The sequence below is a fragment of the Populus alba genome, chromosome 11 (assembly GCF_005239225.2).
Source record: "Populus alba chromosome 11, ASM523922v2, whole genome shotgun sequence".
Taxonomy (NCBI): domain Eukaryota; kingdom Viridiplantae; phylum Streptophyta; class Magnoliopsida; order Malpighiales; family Salicaceae; genus Populus; species Populus alba.
Window position 1 is genome coordinate 7,666,131 of NC_133294.1, and position 21,643 is coordinate 7,687,773.

The window sequence follows — 21,643 nt, forward strand, 5'->3', positions numbered from 1 at the left end:
AGTGTCGCTTTTTATATATAAAATATATAGTTTTTATATTTTAAAAATGAGATAAGATGAAATTATATCATTTAAAAAACAAATTCAAATAGTATCATCCCAATTTTTTATAGCTCATTGATAAAAAAAAAAAAAAAACCATTGAAATTATTTACTTTTAAACAAAACTAAAAAATTAAAGGAAGAAAAAAAAAATAAAAAAATAAAGTGAAAGCAAAGAAAAGAAAAGAAGAAACCAAAGAGTCCATTTTTTCCCTTCTCTTTCTCTGTTATCTCCCCTCCCACACGCGGAATTATCAATCTTTCCCTTTGAAAAACCGCCCTCTCCTCTTTGTAAAGAACAAACCTGACATTCAAACAAATCCTGTGTGGAGGCAAGAAAATATTTTGTGCTGCTTCATAATCTCTTCTTTCTTTAAATAAAAGAGGGATTAGTATTTTTCTTCATGGCCACCGCTGCTATATTTTCTTCTCTAAGGCGGCGAAGATCGCCGTCTTTAGAAGCTTTCTTGGCGCCGGTTGATTTGACCGATGTGGCTCTTGTACAGACTCTTGTATCAGTTTCAACAGAGCTTGTGTCTTGTTTCTCAGGGAAGTCACTCTTCTTTCAAAGAAAGAATTCTCGTTCCTTAATTCGTAAAATTGAAGTCTTTGTTGTTTTATTGGAGTATTTGAGGGACTCGAGGGCTGGTTCTACTTTATCCCCCCCCACAGCGGTTTGTTTTAAAGAACTTTATTTGTTGCTCTACCGCTCAAAGATATTGCTTGATTGTTGTGTGCAATCCAGTAAATTATGGTTGTTGCTTCAAAACCATACAATTTCGGGACATTTTCATGATTTGAATCAGGAAATATCTACCCTTTTGGATGTATTTCCGTTAAATGATGTTGAACTGAGTGAAGATGTTAGGGAACAGATTGATCTTATGCATAAACAATCAAGGAAGGCAACTTTATTTATTGATAAGGACGAGGAGGATTTGAGGGTTAGGTTCTTTTCGTTTCTTGATGAGTTTGAGAAAGGGAAGATTCCTAACATGGTGGATTTGAGGTTGTTTTTTTGTGGAAGGTTTGGGGATTAAAGATGCTAAGAGTTCTAGGGCGGAGATTGAGTTCTTGGAGGAGCAAATTGTCAGTCACGAGGGAGATATTGAGCCCACAGCTTCGGTGCTTAATGGGTTCGTTGCAATTGCTCGCTATTGTAGGTTTTTGCTTTATGGGTTTGAGGAAAATGAGGTAGAGTTGCAAATTGGGAATCAGAAGAAGCTGAGAAAAGGGTTGATTAGCCAAGAGATTGCAGAGACTTTTATTACAGTCCCAAAGGATTTTTGCTGTCCAATATCGTTGGATTTGATGCGAGATCCAGTGATAATTTCAACAGGGCAGACATATGATCGGATTTTGATCTCTAGGTGGATGGAGGAAGGGCACTGTACTTGCCCCAAGACAGGGCAGATGCTCATGAACACCCGCCTAGTTCCAAATCGGGCTTTGAGGAATCTGATCGTGCAATGGTGTGCTGCTCATGGAATCCCTTATGACCCTCCAGAAAATACAGATTCATCAGTAGAGGCTTTTGCAGCAGCTATGCCTTCCAAAGCTGCAATTGAAGCCAACAGAGCAACAGCAACACTTCTTATTCATAAGCTAGCAAGCGGTTCGCAACGTGCACAGACCGTAGCTGCTCGTGGGATACGTTTGTTAGCGAAAACAGGAAGAGAAAACCGCGCTTTCATTGCAGAAGCTGGTGCAATCCCCCACCTTCGTAATCTGCTGTCTTCTACAAACTCTGTCGCGCAAGAGAATTCTGTTACAGCAATACTCAATTTATCCATCCATGATAAGAATAAAAGCCAAATTATGGATGAAAAGGGGTGTCTGGGATCGATTGTTGGAGTATTGAGATTTGGACTTACAACAGAGGCAAGAGAAAACGCAGCAGCGACATTATTTAGCCTGTCAGCGGTTCATGACTACAAGAAGAGAATAGCAGATGAGGAAGGGGCAGTTGAAGCCCTGGCTGGTCTGTTGAGAGCAGGAACACCACGAGGGAAGAAGGATGCTGTCACAGCTTTATTTAATCTGTCAACTCATACAGAGAACTGTTTGAGCATGATGGAAGCAGGTGCAGTTACTGCACTAGTTGGGGCTTTGGGAAATGAAGGGGTTGCAGAGGAAGCAGCTGGTGCACTGGCTTTGATTGTGAGGCAGCCAATAGGGGCTGAGGCTGTAGGGGGAGAAGAAATGGCCGTGGCTGGGTTAATAGGAATGATGCGTTGTGGAACACCAAGAGGAAAAGAAAATGCTGTTGCAGCACTGCTTGAGTTATGCCGGAGTGGTGGAACAGCTGCCACTGAGAAAGTGCTCAAGGCACCTGCGTTGTGGGGTTTGCTTCAGAGTCTACTGTTCACAGGCACTAAGCGAGCAAGAAGGAAGGCAGCATCTCTTGCCCGAGTGTTTCAGAGGCGTGAGAATTATCCCTTGCATTTTGGTGGATTAGGTGCTGGATATGCATTTGCTGGAAACTCTGCTCCGAGTAGGGATTCAAGTTTTGTCAACGAAGTGTCAGTGCCCGTGTCCATATCAGTGCCTGTTCTATAGTGGTAAAATTCCATACTTTTCGTTGTCTGCCCTGCTTATAAATGTTCCTCTTTTTGTTCGCAACATTTATGAATTCTTTCATTGAAATTTTAGATGATAAAGAAAGAAGTTACAGAAATATCATATCTTGTTTCTTTTGGAAGAACTACAATTGTTGTTGAGCAGCTAGTTCACATATATAAAACAGCAGTTAGAACACCAGAATAGAAATTATTAGAAATATTTATGTCAAACTCTAATATGTGTATCATGAGAACGATTGAAGTTGCTGTTTTCAATTTCTTGCCTTTTAACTCCATACATAAAACATGCCTTGGACAGATGCAGTTAGTTTCTGCTCTGTGACAGCACAGTAGTCATCATAAAACAAAGGTTTTAATTGCTCCTTGGAGGGGCAACTCTCCTAGTGTGAGTTTGTTAGATTGCTCCTGCTGTAATCTCTCCCCAGATAAAAATGTAAAATCATTACAAAAATTCTGGGAATCCAAGCTCAAGCTGTTTTCCGGTTGGTTAATATTCGAGCTGAAAGGTTTCTACGAGATAAAGGACTTAAATGATGAAAGTATGTGATGTGTCTCAGTTTCTTTTCAATGCTGCAAAGGGAATTCAAAGAAACGTCATCTATATTCCTGTAACACATGTACAAAGAATATGAAGCTGGTAAGTTAAGAATGCAGATTCCATTTGTTTTAACTCACATGTGAGGAAAAGAAGCATCCAACAAGTCTAAATGGTCAAAAAAGAGGTTTGATCAGCATTTCTGTTCGTCCAAAAGTTCAAAGAATAAAGCATCAAGTATGTTAACTCACAAGAGTTACTTTACGAAGGTTCCAGAGAGAGGCAAGAAGATAACTTGTGCATATGGGAATTTTCAAGAGAAAAAACTAGTGGTGGTTTCGGAGAGTGATGATGGAAGATTTGGTCAGCACCTTTCTTCTTTCAAATAAAATCACCAAGAATGCGCTATTAGATTCCCGTGCCACTAAAGAATATAAGAAAAATATTAAAATAATGTCCTTTGTCCTTGATATCAAATAAATTTTCACCAAGAAATCAAGTATGACATGATGATCCACTCTTATCTTCTTCTCAAAGTGAATGGACCAGAGTAAACCAAGTACATTTTGAACCTTTACCTGGTAAGTGGCCTCTATGCACAGTACAGAATAGTTCTGTGGGCGCATAGACAGCCATTGAAATCTGAAGTCTTGAGGGAAGCTTGTAAAGTAGAATCTTCTTGTAATTGATGGTTTTGGTAATGGTGACGTGTAGCGGGGCCCGCCCACAACCGATGGCACCCAAAGTGGATACGCAAGTCGGCCATTCACCAGGGAAATGATTGAGACTGTGGGCTGCAGAACTTTGGATTTACTAGTTGAGCTTATCTGAAGCGAAGCCATATGCAGTGGAGTCATTAGACTCATTACGCTCACTGATGGTCATAAAAGACATTATTAATACTTAATTAATTTGTGAATTAATTTATCCATCTTGTTTATTTCTCTCTGTCGATTTTCTTCTGCGAGAATGTTTTGGAGTAGGTGGTCCGTTTTCCTGTCGATACCAACTGCCTAGATGCCTTTATAAGTGGGAATAAATCACTCCTTAGGTTTTATCCTTACATCTTGCATGATAACTAGAAATTTAAGATCAGAACTTGATTGCTGCCGTAGATAGTCAGTCTGTTGAATTATCTATAAATCAAAGAGAGTATCATTTTACGTTGTTTTCATTTTCTGGGGACCTTTTTCCTTAGATACCTAGTAGTTTCATTCTACTTTTATCTGTGGCCTCCGACTAGATTCATGTAAATCACCATCTTGACTGTAAGTGTAAGATCGTTTGAACTCACCCTCTGTACCACAGATGGATGTGGGAAGAACACGTGGAACTCTCAACCCTAGAATCCACACATTGTGGATGCTGTAATAATTTGGCCACGTTATCGAATAATATCACCATCCTTCTCGACTCTCTTCATACCACCAGGTAACAATCATCTGCTCGACAAAATTTGCAAGACATGTAAATAATGTAAACATCCATTTCATAGACATGGCTCTTTCGAATTCGTTGTGATGCTTTTTATCGTCTACCGAGTATTCAACGTAAATTCTTTAACACCCATCGCACAGCATGCATGTCTCCCCTAATTAAAAAAAGGAAAGAAAATGAAGATGACCAGCTTGGCATCCCAACTTGCTTGAAGACTTGCTCTTTCCAGTTCTTTGGTTGGAGTATCCCCCAACTCGCTTGACAAATGACAATCGCGTTTCTCTGGCATGTTACCTGAAAAGTAGTAAGTGTCCAACTGGTTTTTCTTCAACCTGGCAAACGTGACGGTGTATCTAACATTTCATTAGTTTTTTGTTCAACATGGTTCCAGAATTTCTGGCAGCTCCCCGAGCATAATTCCGCACTTTTGTAGGTACTTTAAGTTGCCAGATTGACTACAATAGCCCTCCACCTCTGATGAAATTCCTGCTTTTTATGAAATTTTCGAGACTTCATTGCGAAGCCAGTACCCAGACTTTGCCAAGCATTTGTGTTATTTGATCCCGTATTGCTATGTCTATTTAAGAGAAGGGAAAGGATTCCACTTCCGAGAAAAGAGAACGAAACCTGTCAAAATCCCAAAATTCTTACCATCTGCCGTAAATTAATCACTCACCAACTCCACCTTGCAAGATTGGTGATCTGCTAGAAGAAATTCTGGAGTTTGGCAAGTCAGGAACCCAACTATCACTCCACGCATTGGCAGATCTTCCATCTCCAATAACTGTTCGCAACATTTTAAGTACTCTTCCTTGAGAAAATAATGAACCAAGCCTAAGAGGAACACGCTCCTTTGACAGTACGCATGAATGCCCTGCCATAAAAGTAAATTCCTTCCAGTATTTGTACAGTACTGCAAATTATATGATTTTGAACGTAATAGTTTATTGCCCAGATGTGAACCTCGTCTATATAAAAATCTAGATACCTATAATTAAATTGACTATTCTTAAGAAAATTAAATTCAGGCGGCTTGTAATTGAATTTAATACAACAATAACTTATATTGAGACACCAAGATTATAAAAATTAAACCCTCATTAACACCATTGAACAGACACAAATAAAAAATATAGAAGATGCCATGAATTTTAGTTAATTCTTTTATAAGTCAATATAGTTTAATGAAAGATCAAAATAAGAGATTTTCTCTCAAACACAATAGATGTGGCAACAAAGTATAATCCAACTTCAAAAATAATGTCCTATAAGAGTATTTATACTTCGTAAAACTAAACCCTGCTAGACCTAATAGATTAACATCAATCCAAATTAAAATAAAGCTCAAAGTATCTCAAATAAGGCCCAAAACATGAAAAATAATACTAAGTTGTCACACACTATGGATAAGAAAAAACAATTGTTAAATGAAATTCTTACTTAAAAAAAACCCCTTGACTAAATAGGTTACGGTGCCACCCCTTGGAATCCAAAACAAATAAGCAAATAATTCTTCCTTAGTATTTTATGTTTTCACAAATAATATGCAATCTTCTCATAGTTTGGAATCCATAAAACACATGGAAACATATAACCTCATAGTTATTGAATTCTCTCCCTATAGTCAGCCCATGATGCAAAATTAATTAAGCCTATAAAGTAGATAGATTAGGCCCTTTTTGTACATTGATTAAGTTGATTAAGGTCTAATGATCACTTCTTGAAGTTGTAGCCTCCTTGAAACCCACATTAGCCTAATACTCTAAATAAACCCATTAAATGCATCTTTGAGCTTTCTTTGTCCTTGATCTTGTAATTAACTCAATTAGAACTTTTAATGGATCCTTTGGTGTAATTTGGATCATTAATCTCTTTTTTTTCTTACCTTGAATCTTCATCTACATCAAACGAAGAGATATCAGAAACATTAAAAGTATCATAACTCATTTCTAGGTTATTCCCAAAACGTAACTTCTTTCCTTTTTAAAATAAAGGAGACTGGCAGTGTAGAAAAAGCTAGCTAAGGAAGAATTTCATACATGCATAAAATCAAGCTGTAATTTTGGACAAAGTTGGTAGCCTAATTGTACTCCATTGTACCAAAAACTGAAAAGACAATGTAGATTTAAGATCAAATTAAATGATTATTGAATGAATCTGCATAAAAATTAAGTTTAGGGACATAATTAAATTTTTAAAAGGCCAATTTGATTTAATCATGGACCAAATTAAAGTTTCATTATGTTTAAGAGTTAATTTATGTCCAATTAAAGGATTTAATTAAGTGCAAGGACTTAATTATATGTTAAATGGGTCAAATTCATTGTGTTAGGGACTTAATTAGTGAAAAATTAAGTTTGGAAGCCCAATTTAGACTTAATTGAGAAGATTGAAATTTTAGAGGATAAAATTTAATTTTTACAAAGCCAATTGGTTTAAAGCATCGAAATCATCGAAATTGAAGAATTGGGCTTCATCAATAGTCTGAGGGTTTTCTAAAAGGCTGAGAGGAATAATTAAGGGTAAAATTGAAGAAACTCGCAGCTAAGGAGCATTTTTAAAAGAGCATCAAAATCTAGGGACCCTATTGATTGAAATCAAGGGTGAATTTGAAGAAAATTAAAAGTTTAATGGTCAATTGAAGGTCAATCTACATAAATCCAAGATCAAGGGCTAATGTGAAAAAATCGCTTGAATTTAAGGTTGATATTGAAGTTTGGTAGTGATAAAATTGCATAAAATTAGAAGTTTAGGGTCAATTAAGGGTGCAATTGAAAGAAATTAAAAGCTGGAGGACCAAATTGAACTTTGATCAAATCCTTAAATTAAAACCTTCAAAGCCAAAATGTTGCCATTTCATTTAAATGCAACAATGCGTTTTGACCAAAACAGTTTTGTTTTTGACAAAATCATGATGTTTTAGTGATACTCAAAATGATTAGATGCTAAATTATTGATCCTTACATGATCTCCAACATGTATGTACCTTCATTATGACCCAATCTAACCCAATCTAGTATGATCTAGAACTCATGTTACTAGGTTAATTTTGAGTGTTCTTGATGTTGCTAGTATGATCTACACTACTGTAACTTATGTGGATTTGATGGATAAGATGAATTTTTAAACTACTAAGCATCTTATTCCTTATAAATTGCAGTGGTTGACTGATTGTGGAAATGTGAAGGTGTATAAATAGGTTCTTGTATATTTTTCCATTAGGAAATACCGTGATGAAGTGTTATGTAATGTAGTTCTTATGCATTTTAGTCACTTTTTATTGGGTAGGTCTCAGCAGTATGATACAAACGTTATGCATGATGAATTTCAGAATAGGTTTTTATCTGTGAAGGACAAGAAATCTATAGTTCTTGTTTCTTTATCTCTTAAGCAGGTTTATAAGGATCGATTGAAACTTAGAGAGGATAAAAGGGTTGAAAATGAGAGTTTGTATTTTAAGAATAGGGTTATTCAAAACATATTCTTTGTTAACAAGGGTTTTAATGATTAAACGTTATACCAGCCTTGTAATGATGATGTGCTTTTGGTGTATGATTTTCATGTTTTAAATTCTAGGTTGAATCCTTCAAAAGAAAGGAGGATGATATGATTCATCCTATGGTTCGGTCTTGCGTTACTCATGATGGGGATTCGGTTGGGAGCTTGGGTTTGAGGGGAAGACCATTTGGCCAAGTTGGGTTTTTCCTTGGGTTTTAGCTTGTATTTCATTCAGCCATGTTGGGTTTTCACCTTGGGATGCATTTGGTCAAATTGGGTTTGTTGTTATTGATAGGTTCGACCTAATTATAAAAGAGTTGGTTTTGGCCAAATTTGATTTGGGCCTTGTGGTTATGCATGAGCCTGGGCTACATGGGGTCCAAAAATGACTAAATTAATTAAGGTGTTGGGCTCATTTTCCTACAAGGATTTGTCAAAAATCCTAGCTAAGTTTAGGTTTACAAGGCTAAATTGGAGAGGGATTATTGTGTCTCTATATTAGACAAGAATTTTATATCTAACATGGAAACCAAGGGGCGACATCATATGGGAGCAAATTCTCTTATTTATTTGTCCATTACAAGTAAGGATTCATTTCCTTAGAAGGAGAATAAAAGGCGGCTAGGGAATTTCCTTGTTGTTTTCTTTTCTTTCTCTTGCAGGATTTTCTTATTTTAAAGGGAGATTGTGAAAGGCTTTTAAAATAGAAGAATTCAACAACTCTCTTTCCTATTTTTTAGAGCATTAATTCAACCAAATAAGAGAATAAGATCAATCATTCAATACAGTATGTTACAAGCATGGAAAGAGGTCTGAAAGGGGTGGCAAACACACATTATTCCCACGCAAATCAGATCTGACTACACAAGAAAATTAATTAAGTTTGGGATGGTTTAGGGGGCTGATTGTTTCCTTGTATTATTCTAAATATTTTACTTAGTTTTTATGTTGTTTTAAGTATTATTTGAACCATAATATTTTAGTTTAGATTTTTAAGTTTAGTTGGGTTTGTTTTAAACGTTAGACATGTATTTGATGAAAGTCTAATAGGTTGCAATCTAATATGGATCCATTAGAGTTAATTATCTTAGAAATATATAATATTTTTCTTGCTATGAATTTCAACATCCTTCAGATTAATAATATTATTGTGTTTTGCTTGAAGCAAACGTGTTCTTCGATGTAACAAAGAAGAAAACCTAACTTATCAAGGTATGCTTGATATTGTGGCGTCAATTCATGAATTTCAATACCTCAAGTTCTTAGTTACATTTTAACTCTAGATCAAAGTTCTCAAATCTAATTTTCAGTTCTTTTAAAGAAATATCATATTCATTGAGATTTTTTTATCACGTAATCAAAAGTTACACATCAGTTTTTCTCCCAGAACTTCAAAAGTCGAAATCTGCAGAATAAAAGCACTCGAAGACATGAAAAAAACCAAGTTCAAAATGAAGAAAAAGGCTAGGGATAAAACAATGGAGGGATTCACAGACCAAGAAAATTCCGTTATGGTGAAAAGCTCATTTGATCCATAGAAGAGCTTCAGAGATTCAATGATTGAGATGATTGAAGAGGAGACTTAGCTGGGAAGAAGAGCTCGAAGAACTCTTCACTTGTTATCTGACATTTAATGCTGACAAGTATTCCGGCAAGCCTGTTTTGATACTAAACTAGGAAATGAACAATGTTACTATGAATAAGCACCGTGTTATTCAGTTAAAAATGGTGGGAACATACTTGTAAATTGCTAAGGTGTTGTAGTTAAATTGCTAAGGTTATTTTTAAATTTTTTTCTATCAGTTTATTTTGATATCATGAGTTTTGCAAATATTTTTTAGATGGAGTTTTTTTTTTAAAGAATTGTTTTGCATTTAATTTTTGAATATTTTTTATTTTATTTTTTATAGATAAATTTATTTTATAAAATAATATTTATTTTGAAATAATATTTCTAATATGTCCAAACTTGTATAATATTTTTTTTATTTACTCAATTTGATATTTTTTTTATTATCTTTTATTATTTTAATAAATAAATTCAAAAAATACCAACAGGTAAATATTTCTATACATAGCTCTATACACAAATTTATAGAAATTAATCAACGCGTGCTAGTGGTTTTGCAAGCACGCCTTTCGACAATCCAAATGCAGCCTAAACGCATGAAAAAGTAATCACATGTTGCTTCCTTCTATACTATATATAGTTGACTTATACAGGTAGCTTCAACTTCATCATTTAGACTCCTTTTAACATTCTAAGCGCCTCCCTATCCATCTCCCATAGATGGTAACTTATTTTGAGAGTTTAAAAATAAATCTTGGAGCCTCCTGTAAGCAGAAAATTAAATATATAATTTTAAGAGATGTATTTTAACCAATCAGATTATGAGTTTGTTTTTCAAATATCACTAGTTTGAGTCTCATAAATCTCAGAGCTATTAGAGGCTTACACGATCGTAAACTACAGGGTCCATGAAATTAGTCGAGGTGGACGCAAGCTAGTTCGAACAACTACATTAATCTTAAAATTAAAAAAAAAAAAAAACTGAACACGTTCACAGCCTTCTCAGTGTTTTACATTACATGTCAATTAAAGAAGAGGGGAAAAAAATAATCCCCATCAATCCATCGGCGTTGGTAAATGCGAAAAGCATTACTCTTGGCTGGAAGAAATTCACATGCATGGACAAGTGCATGCTACAGAATCAGGGGTGTAATCTTTGTTTACAAGAACAACTTTTCATGGGATCATATTGATTAATGAACATGATAAATGCGAGTCCATGTGTCATTATAACTAAGATGTCGTTTTTGTAGGATAAGCAACCCAGTCTCTAAAGCAGGCTTAAAGGAAGAAAACGCAGATGCTCTATTTCTTTTGCCGTCGTTAGGGCTTTTTTATTTAACAAGTTTTTCTACTTTCGTTTAAGATTTTGATGTAATTGAAAGTTTTCACACCTGCCTTTCCTAACATGGCAGAAACTCTATATCGTTAAGTAGGATCAGGGAAAATGAAAATGAAGCACTGTTACTTTCTAGCTCTCCCGATCCCAAGATCTGCACCCTTCGAAAAGGCATAGAGCTGTAGCTTCTCGCACTAACCCGCCTGCCTCTTTCTTTTTTCAAGAAGAGTTCCATCTTTAACAACAGATTTGATCATGCTACTAAGTGCTTTCACCTTTCAGTCATAAAAAATGTCTGCGCAACCAAGAAAATATTCACTGTATACCATTGGTGAGATACAAATTAAATTCGAGAACCACACCAGTACTGTTGTTTTGATGGAGAGGAAAAATGGCTGTCAATTCTCTGTATTGGAACCCTATCTAACAATACTTCCAGTGTTAAGCGTTAAGACTGATACAGAGCTTCTGGAATAGATAAAGCACCAAGTAGAACAGAACAATTCATTTTCCAGTTTCTGCAAGTGCAGTTAGAAACGACCGAAATTGCACTTGCACTTCACTATTATGCTATTAGCAAGAATTTCAGAGAGCGCAAACAAGCTTATTTGCTGCCAAACAAAACGTAACAAAGTTATAACCACACTGAACAGCATAATCATATGACAGGCTCCATTCAAAAACATGATGATGTCAAAATGTAATTAAATGTAGGCACTTAAAGAAACCAGAGAAAAAAGGTTGGGTCACTGAGATAGACAACTCAACTAGAGAAACAGAAAGGTTCCAAAAGACATTTGCATTCTATGACTGATAGACAGTATTAATAACTGTATAGTTACTACTACATAAATGAGTCACAACTAAACAGGAGTCTGCATTAACCATGCAAGCTATAAGGAAACCTAATATTAACAAGGGAAACACGATACTCAATAAGAAATAAAGAGAGAGTCTCTGAGGCATCAGAAGTTGAAAAAACTGTCAACCAATGTCAAGTTCTTTCAGCAGGAGTAAGATGGCCCATCTGCTCTGTAAGATTATTTACATTCCTCATATTCCACCAAAATTTTCTGGGATCAACAGGCTTTATTTCACCTTTTCTATCATCAGAATCCTTTCTTTCGGATTGAACTTCCTGTGCGTTGGTTGAACCAGGATTCTCAGTTAAAAACTGCTCCCAGAATACATCATTGACTCCAGTGGCCACAGTGGGAGCAGTCCCGGCTAGTTGTTCCTTTGGTGAAACAGGCTCTGGTGCAACAGCTGCAGAGGGCTCAGAATTCATGTCAATACCAGGTGATTTGGGACGAAAATCAACATTCAGATGCACACAAGATATAGCTGGACTTTGTGCACCACTTGTAGAGTCATCCATCTCTATCGTTGAATTGTTATAGTTGTAGGTTTGACCAATATCATGTACCATATTCTCCCAAAATGTAAGGGATGATTCCAACTGCTCAAACTGCTCCATGTTTAACAGGGCAACAGAATTACTGTCTGCATTTTCTCGAGACAGAGCATGGGAAGTCACCATTTGGTTATCCTCATTAGAGGCTTCACTGTATAGATAACCAATTCTAGGCAGCCTCCGTTTTCTATCGTGACCTTCCAATTGTGGCATTATATTTAATGCAAGACCTGGTTTCGGCAACACTCGAGCCACAAAAGACACTATAGTTTGCTGTATGCATTCCGTTTGTTGTAACTTCTCCTTCAAACCCTCGATTTGCATCTCAAATCCTTTCCGCTCTTGTTCCTGCTTTTGTAACTCCAAAATAAGTGCTTGTTTATCACGTTTAAGCTTCTCTATATCATCCTTCATACTCTGTCTTTCAGAATCAGTTAGCAGATTCGACCCTTGTCCTTGAAGATTCTGCATCGAATGGCTATGAACTGGCTTCCGTCTATGGATGTTCTTCATTAGATGTGGTTGACCTCTAATAAAATCCTCATTGGCGAATTCCCATTGCTCGGGATCAATTTTCCTAAAGCCCTATTCAATATGAAAACATTTCAATTCAATTCAACCTAATCAACAAAGAACGATGAAAGACAGACATCCACAGACACACATCAAACACATATAAGCATGTAAAAACAAGAGAAACAAAAGGAATTGGCTTACATAAGTATTGAGCTGTCTGATGAAGCTAGAGAAGTTATTATGCTTAAAAAATCTGGGCAGCAAGTCCCTGGCAAACTCCGGTGGATTCCATACAACAAAACTCTGATTGTTCTGACTCCATGAAACAATTGAATCCGAGGAAGGATCATCCACCATCTCATATGCCTTTGCAAGAAAAGGCGGTAGCGAATTCGAAGTGCCCTGTGATTCATCCATCCTTAAATAAAACCCTAATCTTTCATCCAATCACACCATCAACCACCTCAAATCCAACAAAATTCATCAAAAAATGAAAATCCCAAAAGGACAAAAACCCAAATTTCGACCAAGTCAAAACCTTTCGAGTTCTAATTCAACAGAGCTTAACATCCCTTAAAACCCAATTCACAATCCTTCAATTTCTAGCTAAAAAGAAAAAAAATCACTCAAAATACGAACCCCAATAACTATGGTTCCAAAGAATCAATCAATCAACTCCGCCCTCTAAAACAGAAGGAATAACAAAAAGAAAGAAAATGTTGAAGGAAGCCAGATCTCAAAATTCAGATGAAGTTGAAACCCTTGAGATTATTTGTTGTTGTTGTTAATAAAAGAAAGAAAGAAACTGAAGAGGATCCACTTCCTTCCTTTTGTGACCAATTAAACAAAACCCCACAACACAAGAAGAATAAAACATAACAGTTCTTCTTCTGTTTCTTGTATTTATTATTATAGCAAAAACAAACCACCAGCCAACACTACCTGTTCATTTCTGTTACTTTTAGTTGTATGATCAATCAAATACTCTCTCTCTCCCCCTATGTATACTGCTGCTACTTTAACCCTTTTGCCTATGCCACAGTTTTTTTGTTTTTGTTCTTTGTTAGTCTAACCTTCAACAATTATTTTTAAGGAAAACATAAAGAAATTTAGCGAAGACGTTTGCGAGCAAGGAGGGGATTTGTCGTTTGTTGTCCAAAAAACGATTTGTTTCGCTGTCTTTCTTTCTTTATTATTTTTTTTCTTTTTTGGGATTCCCACTCTCGAACCGCGTACATAGGTTTCTTAAATTTGGATTTTTATTTCCTTATCTTCTGTTTTTGTTTTTGTTTTTTTTTTTTTTTCTGGTATACATTTTTTTTCTTTTTTAAGTATATTACATATAACAAAAGTGTAATCTTTTATTTGTAATTATTGCTCAAGTAACAAAACAGGACCTTATACGCGTATGAGGACTAACTGTTTGTAATCTTTGCAATGACAAAGCAGCTCCAACCGTGCTGATGCATATCTTTGAGAGGACAGGCAGTTCTACAGTAGGAAAAAATCTTACAATAATCAGCACTTACAACTCGATATAGTGGCCGTTTGGTAATGTGATTGCGGGTGAGGTTCACCCACAGCTACATATAATAGTATTTGATTAAGAAAAAAAAATATATGTTTTGCTGGTAGGACCCACTAAAATTAAAGATTGGATCGCAGGTTTTGCTACTTCTCGTGGTGGGAAAAGAACCTCAACAATGGAGCCATGCTCCGCTGCGCACTGTTCACCTAGTGAACAATTTTTTTTTTTTTAAACCAGTGTGCAAAGTTTTTTTTTAAATTAGTGCAGTTAATTAATTGCACTCGTATTGTTCATGTGAACGTGAACAATATTATTTTTTTGTTTTTTTAAAAAATTAGTTTAAGGTAAATTAAATTTACTCATACTGTAATCTCAATTTTATTCCTAATAATATTTTACCTAATTTTATTGCACGCAGGATAAATCATGGAAACTGTAGTTATTGTCGAATGAATTTTATACGTAATGAAATTGTTGACTTTTTTAAAAAAAATTGTGTTTTGCTTGAAAAACTAGTATTTAATATTATTTAATAACACTACATAAATTAGAAGGATATTGCATGATGACGTAACATTTGTAAAATTTTGATCACAATTTCAATTATGTTCTTGTCGGGTCCGGCCTTGTTAAAAAAAAATTCAATTTTTATTTTTATTTTAATTGTATTCTGTTCAAAAAATTAGAAGGAGATCACTTGATGACATAACAAAAAATTCAATTTTTGTTGTTGCGCGGTTAAAAAACCATGAAAAATATAGTCCTTATTGGATAGATTTCGTATATGATGACATTGCACATGGTTTAATGGAATAATAAAAAATATTTGATATCAATATTATTTATTTCATGATGTAATAACAGTAGTTAAATCTACAATATTTAAATTAAAAATCATTAATATATATATATATATATATATATTATTTTATAATCTCAATTTGAAAAACATTTTTTTAACCAAATACATTAAACTATTTTTTTTTCAACCTCAATTTCAACCACAGTTTTAACCAAACACCTATTTTTTCAAACCAACCTCAATTAAAAGTACTTTTTATAAAATAACTTTTTTAAAACCACAACAGCTACCGCAATACCAAACACACTCATAATGTTAAGTTGTAAATTCCAATCAATTACACATTCATACCTATAAGATAAAAGTAATTATATCACTGCTGAAGTCGGAGTAACTTTCAATGGATTAAAAGCCTTTTCAAAGTTGATTAATGAGTTTGGGAGATTAAGTCGTTAAAGGTGATGTGAACTTGGAGCACTTGCAAAAACAAGTCCTTTGAATATGAGATTCTTAAGTTAGCATAAGCTTAGACGGGGGAAAACCTTTTAGATTATGTGTATTTGCATTTAAGGAAGATGAAAGAAATAATGAGAGGTGAAAGGAATGTCAGCTCTTTATATATATATAAGAGTTGATGAGCTTAAAGTTTAGTCATGGACATTGTTGTAACCCATTTTTTGGTCCCCACATAAAAAATAATAAAAATAAAATAATTCAAAAAATATATTATAAAAAAAACGCAAAACGGTGCCGTTTGGAAACGGCACCATCGTCTTCTTCCCTGCGCACGCAGAGAACAGGGGAGAAGAATTTTTCTTCTCCACTTTTCGCCGAACTTCTTTCCCGGATTTGGCGCAATAAGACGCCTACCATTCGACGCCCACTTGCCTCCTTTTTATCCATTGAACAGATAGTGCAGGGGCGGCCAACAGTGGCCGCCCCTGTTTTTGTCTGATTTATTGTGTTTTTTGTTGTGGTTTGCGTGTTTATTTTTAAATATGCATTTCCTTTATTTATTTCTCACGCGCTTTAATTTTTGTACATATTTGTTCATGCATTGTATAGAACTGCCTCATGCATCACATGCTTTGTATTTTTCAAGCACACACAAGCTTCTAAGTTAAGTGGGGAATTAACGATCTGCCCTTGACTATTGGTCGGGTTCAGATGCGTGAAACACCCAACTCATATCTGAGAGCCTGCTTGGTAATGGTGGGCATACGTGCCTTAACTGTTCTTTGCAACGCCCCCATACTGCCTTTACGAAGGACGTCACTGGGCAGATATGAGACCCTTTTGAGACCAGGTAGAAAACCTATTCATGAATAGACCCTGTCTTTAGTTTGTATGCGCTATCTTTCTTTACAGAACATGTCATACAAAAATAATAATAACAAAAAAAAACCATGTCACCCCTTGAAGGGCAAGTGCATCATATAAATTACATGTTCATACATTTAACATGCATACATGCCAGATTGAAATATAGGTCCCCAAAAAATATACAACACCCGACTTCGAGCAAGAAACATGGAAGATGAAGAGCGTGCTCAACGTGAGGCCTATTTGCACGACGAGTTGGAGTCTCTGAAAATAAGTGTGGCTCACCTCACTAGCTTACTTAAGCAAACATTAAGAAATACCTCTGATGAAGGTCCTTCTAATCGACCGATCACCTTTGCTCCGGCTCCTACTACAGTTCAGCCTGAGGAAAGAATGAGCGAACATGGTCAAGAACCTCAGCAAAATCCAACATTTGTGCAGTCAACGACACCTACACCATCCCCAACAGTCATGAAGGCATCTGCTAATGAGTCCCACAAGGCTAAGTCATCTGATAGCATTGATCAAGCTAAGATAGAGGCGCTGGAAGCCAGACTCAAAGCCATTGAAGGGATAGACTTATATGACCCGGTCCAGGCAGTAGAGATGTGTTTGGTCCCAAATGTGGTTGTCCCAAAGAAATTTCGTGTTCCTGAATTCATCAAATACAGTGGAACACAATGCCCCATGACCCATCTCAGGTCCTACTGCAATAAAATGGCTGAGGTAGTACATGATGAAAAACTACTAATTCACTTTTTCCAAGACAGTTTAAGTGGGGCAACTTTGAGTTGGTACATGAGATTGGATAACACAAAAATTCGCAACTGGAAAAATCTTGTGGATGCTTTCGTCAAGCAATACAAGTACAACATGGACATTGCGCCCGACAGAACCAGTTTGTCCAATATAGAGAAAAAGGATAAAGAAAGCATAAGGGAATATGCTCAAAGATGGCGAGAATTAGCTGCTCAAGTACATCCCCCACTTCTGGACAAAGAGATGGTCTCTTTATTTGCCAACACACTCAAAGCACCATATTACGAACATATGATGGGTAGTTCAGCCCAACAATTCACTGATGCTGTGATAGTGTGTGAACGCATAGAGCAAGGTGTTAAGAGTGGTAGAATTGTTGCACCAACCGAGAAAAGAGGCGTCGAAAGAAAAGAGGTTCACCATGTTGAAGATGGCTACATGGGTAAAACAAATACATCCCGAAATTACCATACTTCATCCCAAATTACCAACATCAAAAAACTTGAACCCCAAAACTTTCAAGCCAAATTGGAAATTTCCAAAGGGTTCAAGAACAACTACCTCCACTACCGTTACCCCTGAATGAGATGTATCAAAAGCTATTGAGCATCGGGCAAATAGCTCCAGAACCTCTGACACCTCTGCAGCCACCTTATCCTAATTGGTACAAGCCAGAACTCAATTGTGAATACCATGCCGGTATTACTGGGCATAGCATCTATACCTGCAACGCCTTCAAGAGAAAGCTTCTGCAATTAATCAAGGCTGGGTGGATAGAATTGGAAGATGCCCCCAATGTGAATACGAACCCGTTACCTAATCATGCTTGAAGCATATTAGGATGGAAAGTTTGGGGAATTGGAAAGCATCAATGGTCCAGCATGATAGCTTGAATTTTGTAGAACTCAAATTTTGACCGTGGTGTTGTTCTGCATTGTCTTTGAGTCCTCTACGCAGAGCTTTTGAGAGGAGGTTAGCCTATGAACAGATTCGCCAAAATAGAGGAATGAAGCCTACCTTGTTATTGCCTTTTGTTAATGCTTTTGAATAAGACTTTCTCTGTTAATGTGCTTCTCTTGTGAAATAAGATCATGTGTTTTCTTGTGTTCACATCACACTCTTCTTTGTTGTTATTACATGTAAATAACATTTTGAGTGAAACTTTGCTCACAACACTACAACATTCACACTCTTCTTTGTTGTTATTACATGTAAATAACATTTTGAGCGCAACTTTGCTCACAACACTACAACATGAAGAATCTTTTGGTTTTCCTTTCTTCCAAACCCATACATTAATCTCATATGTTTTCAAGGATTTTTTTTTTTGGACCTCCAAAGTGAGTACAAAAAAACAAAAATCGTGTTGATATTTGTCCAAAACAAATGCATTTTGAAAATTCAAGTGATTCCTTAAATAGGTACACATATACCTAGAAAACTTGAAAGAAAAAAAGACAAATAAAGACAAACAACACTATGAGGTGACTCAAAAGCTGAGTTTTATTTGACTGAATAAATCACTTTGCATACGCGCATGAAAGCAACACCTATCGATCCTCAATGCATGAGTTTGAGATGAGGAAAGGCCATCTTTGATAATCCTTTCACAAGGCTAAAAAATATCCTTTGCAGTCCCATTTTGAGCCTAGTAATGTTTTTTGAAAATAACCTTGACTAGGATCACACCCACACTGGGGGGCAAAATAAGAGAGTTTGTTGTTTTTACCATCCAGACAAAGCAGTGAAGATGGGTGCTGGAATTGATCATGTAATGTTCATCTTTCATTATCATCCAAATGAAACAGTGAAGATAAATACTGTGATTGGTTAAAAAAATTTGAGCTTCCCATAAAAACAACTGATAAGATTGTGCTCAACCAAACAAAAACAAAGAAAACAAAGAGAAAAGCCCAAACCCGACACTGGGGGGCATGAAGATCATTTTGAAAAAACAAACAATTCCAAAAGACAAAAGGTCAGGAAACAAGCACAAGTGATCCCTAGTCTTGAAATCCATTAAACACCTTTTGAGCCTGCAACATATCCATTTTCTTCATAACCAATAGCCAAAGCCTACATTACATACCTGATAAAGCCCTTTCTGATCAAAGGCAAGCAATCTGAATCGGTATGCAGTGCTTTCATGTGCAAGTCAAATCATTATTCATGCAAATAAAATAAATGCTTTGACTCATTTCGGTTCTCAATAACCCTCAAATTGACATTTAAACCTTTTGTGACCAACCAGATGTCACTTCATCTTTTAAACCAAAAGCAAAAAGCTTTCATCACTTCAAGAAACCTGTCCATAGGAATCACTTGAATTTTTTAGAACAAGTTTATTTTGAACCAATATCAAAATCATTTTTGTGATTGGAATAACTTGGAAGTTTCAAAAATTTTGCATGAAAACATTTCATTGTACAAAAAACCCTCAAACTTACTTTCACATATCCTCACCCCACACTAAACCCAAGTTGAACACTTGGGGGGCATGATCAAGCTGGGGGGCAATCAAACACACATGGTAGGACTGACTCCATAATTCCTATTCTAAGGAAAATGTCGGGCAAAATTGGTAACTCTTGAGATGGGTGAAGGACAAAGATGTATGATGATGACATCAAACCCTTCCCAGAGGTCAAGATCACAATATGTACCCCGAGTAAGTAGAAGTGGAAAAGCCGTTGAAGTGCCTACCAACACTACAACTTTTGAGAGAAAAAAAAACACCATGAAGAAATGGGGGCCTATATTTCTCAGGTAAGTATACATGCATATCAATCATAATGCATTTGCTTTTCAACATTGACAAATCATTGTTTCAACATCATCTCTTTGGTAGTGCGTTTTCTAACCCTACCTTCTTTTGAGTGCGCCTTTGAGCCATCACCTCCATTTTGAGTGCGCCTTTGAGCCCTCATCCCTTTGGTAGTGCGTTTTCTAACCCTACCTCCTTTTGAGTGCGCCTTTGAGCCCTCACCTCCATTTTGAGTGCGCCTTTGAGCCTTCATCCCTTTGGTAGTGCGTTTTCTAACCCTACCTCCTTTTGAGTGCGCCTTGAGCCCTCACCTCCATTTTGAGTGCGCCTTTGAGCCCTCATCCCTTGGGTAATGCGTTTTCTAACCCTACCTGCTTTTGAGTGCGTCTTTGAGCCCTCACCTCCATTTTGAGTGCGCCTTTGAGCGCTCATTCCCTTAGGTAATGCGTTTTCTAACCCTACCTCCTTTTGAGTGCGCCTTTGAGCCCTCACCTCCATTTTGAGTGCGCTTTTGAGCCCTCATCCCTTGGGTAGTGCGTTTTCTAACCCTACTTCCTTTTGAGTGCGCCTTTGAGCCCTCATCCTTTGGTAGTGTGTTTTCTAACCCTACCTCCTTTTGAGTGCGCCTTTGAGCCCTCACCACCATTTTGAGTGTGCCTTTAAGCCCTCGCCATCCATTTCTCCATGTTTTTTTTTATCTGGGTAGGTCACCCATTACAATGAGGCCGCACTTCACATTCTTTCCTTTTTCTTTGGGTAGGTCACCCATCATAATGAGACCGTTTTTTTTCATTCTTTCCACCTGGGTAGGTCACCCATTATAATAAGACTGTTTTCTTTTTTTTTTTTTTTTTTCCACATTTCTTTTGTTTTGGTTAAATGAGGTTGCCAGATGGGATCTCATGTAGCTTTGGTTAAAGGGAATCTCCATATGAGATTTTAGGTTGACCGAGCTACACACACAGGATTTTGGTTCTGGTTAGAGGGGATTGCCGAAAGGAATCTCAGTCTATCCCAACCACACAGGATTTTGGTTCTGGTTAGAGGGGATTGCCGAAAGGAATCTCAGTCTATCCGAACCACACAGGATTTTGGTTCTGGTTAGAGGGGATTGCCGAAAGGGATCTCAGTTTATCCCAACCACACACAGTTTTTTTGGTTTTGGTTAGAGGGGATTGCCGACAGGAATCTCAGTCTATCCCAACCACACACAGGATTTTGGTTCTGGTTAGAGGGGATTGCCGAAAGGAATCTCAGTCTATCCCAACCACACAAGATTTTGGTTCTGGTTAGAGGGGATTGCCGAAAGCAATCTCAGTCTATCCCAACCACACAAGATTTTGGTTCTGGTTAGAGGGGATTGCCGAAAGCAATCTCAGTCTATCCCAACCACACAAAGGATTTTGGTTCTGGTTAGAGGGGATTGCCGAAAGGAATCTCAGTCTATCCCAACCACACACAGGATTTTGGTTCTGGTTAGAGGGGATTGCCGAAAGGAATCTCAGTCTATCCCAACCACATAGAGGATTTTGGT

At 36.6% G+C, this 21,643-nt stretch overlaps 1 protein-coding gene and 1 pseudogene across 1 annotated transcript; one reads left to right on the forward strand and one right to left on the reverse strand.

The window, feature by feature from the left end:
* Nucleotides 1-241: 241 nt before the first annotated feature.
* Nucleotides 242-2,719, forward strand: LOC118060736 (U-box domain-containing protein 17-like; annotated as a pseudogene).
* A 9,067-nt stretch (nt 2,720-11,786) lies between these two features.
* LOC118060735 (heat stress transcription factor A-4c) lies at nt 11,787-13,983 on the reverse strand. The gene is made up of 2 exons (XM_035073996.2): nt 13,135-13,983; nt 11,787-13,002 (listed from the first exon to the last, which is right to left on the reverse strand). The coding sequence occupies exons 1-2, from the start codon at nt 13,348-13,350 to the stop codon at nt 11,998-12,000; spliced, it is 1,221 nt and encodes a 406-aa protein (XP_034929887.1). The 5' UTR covers nt 13,351-13,983; the 3' UTR covers nt 11,787-11,997.
* Nucleotides 13,984-21,643: the final 7,660 nt, after the last annotated feature.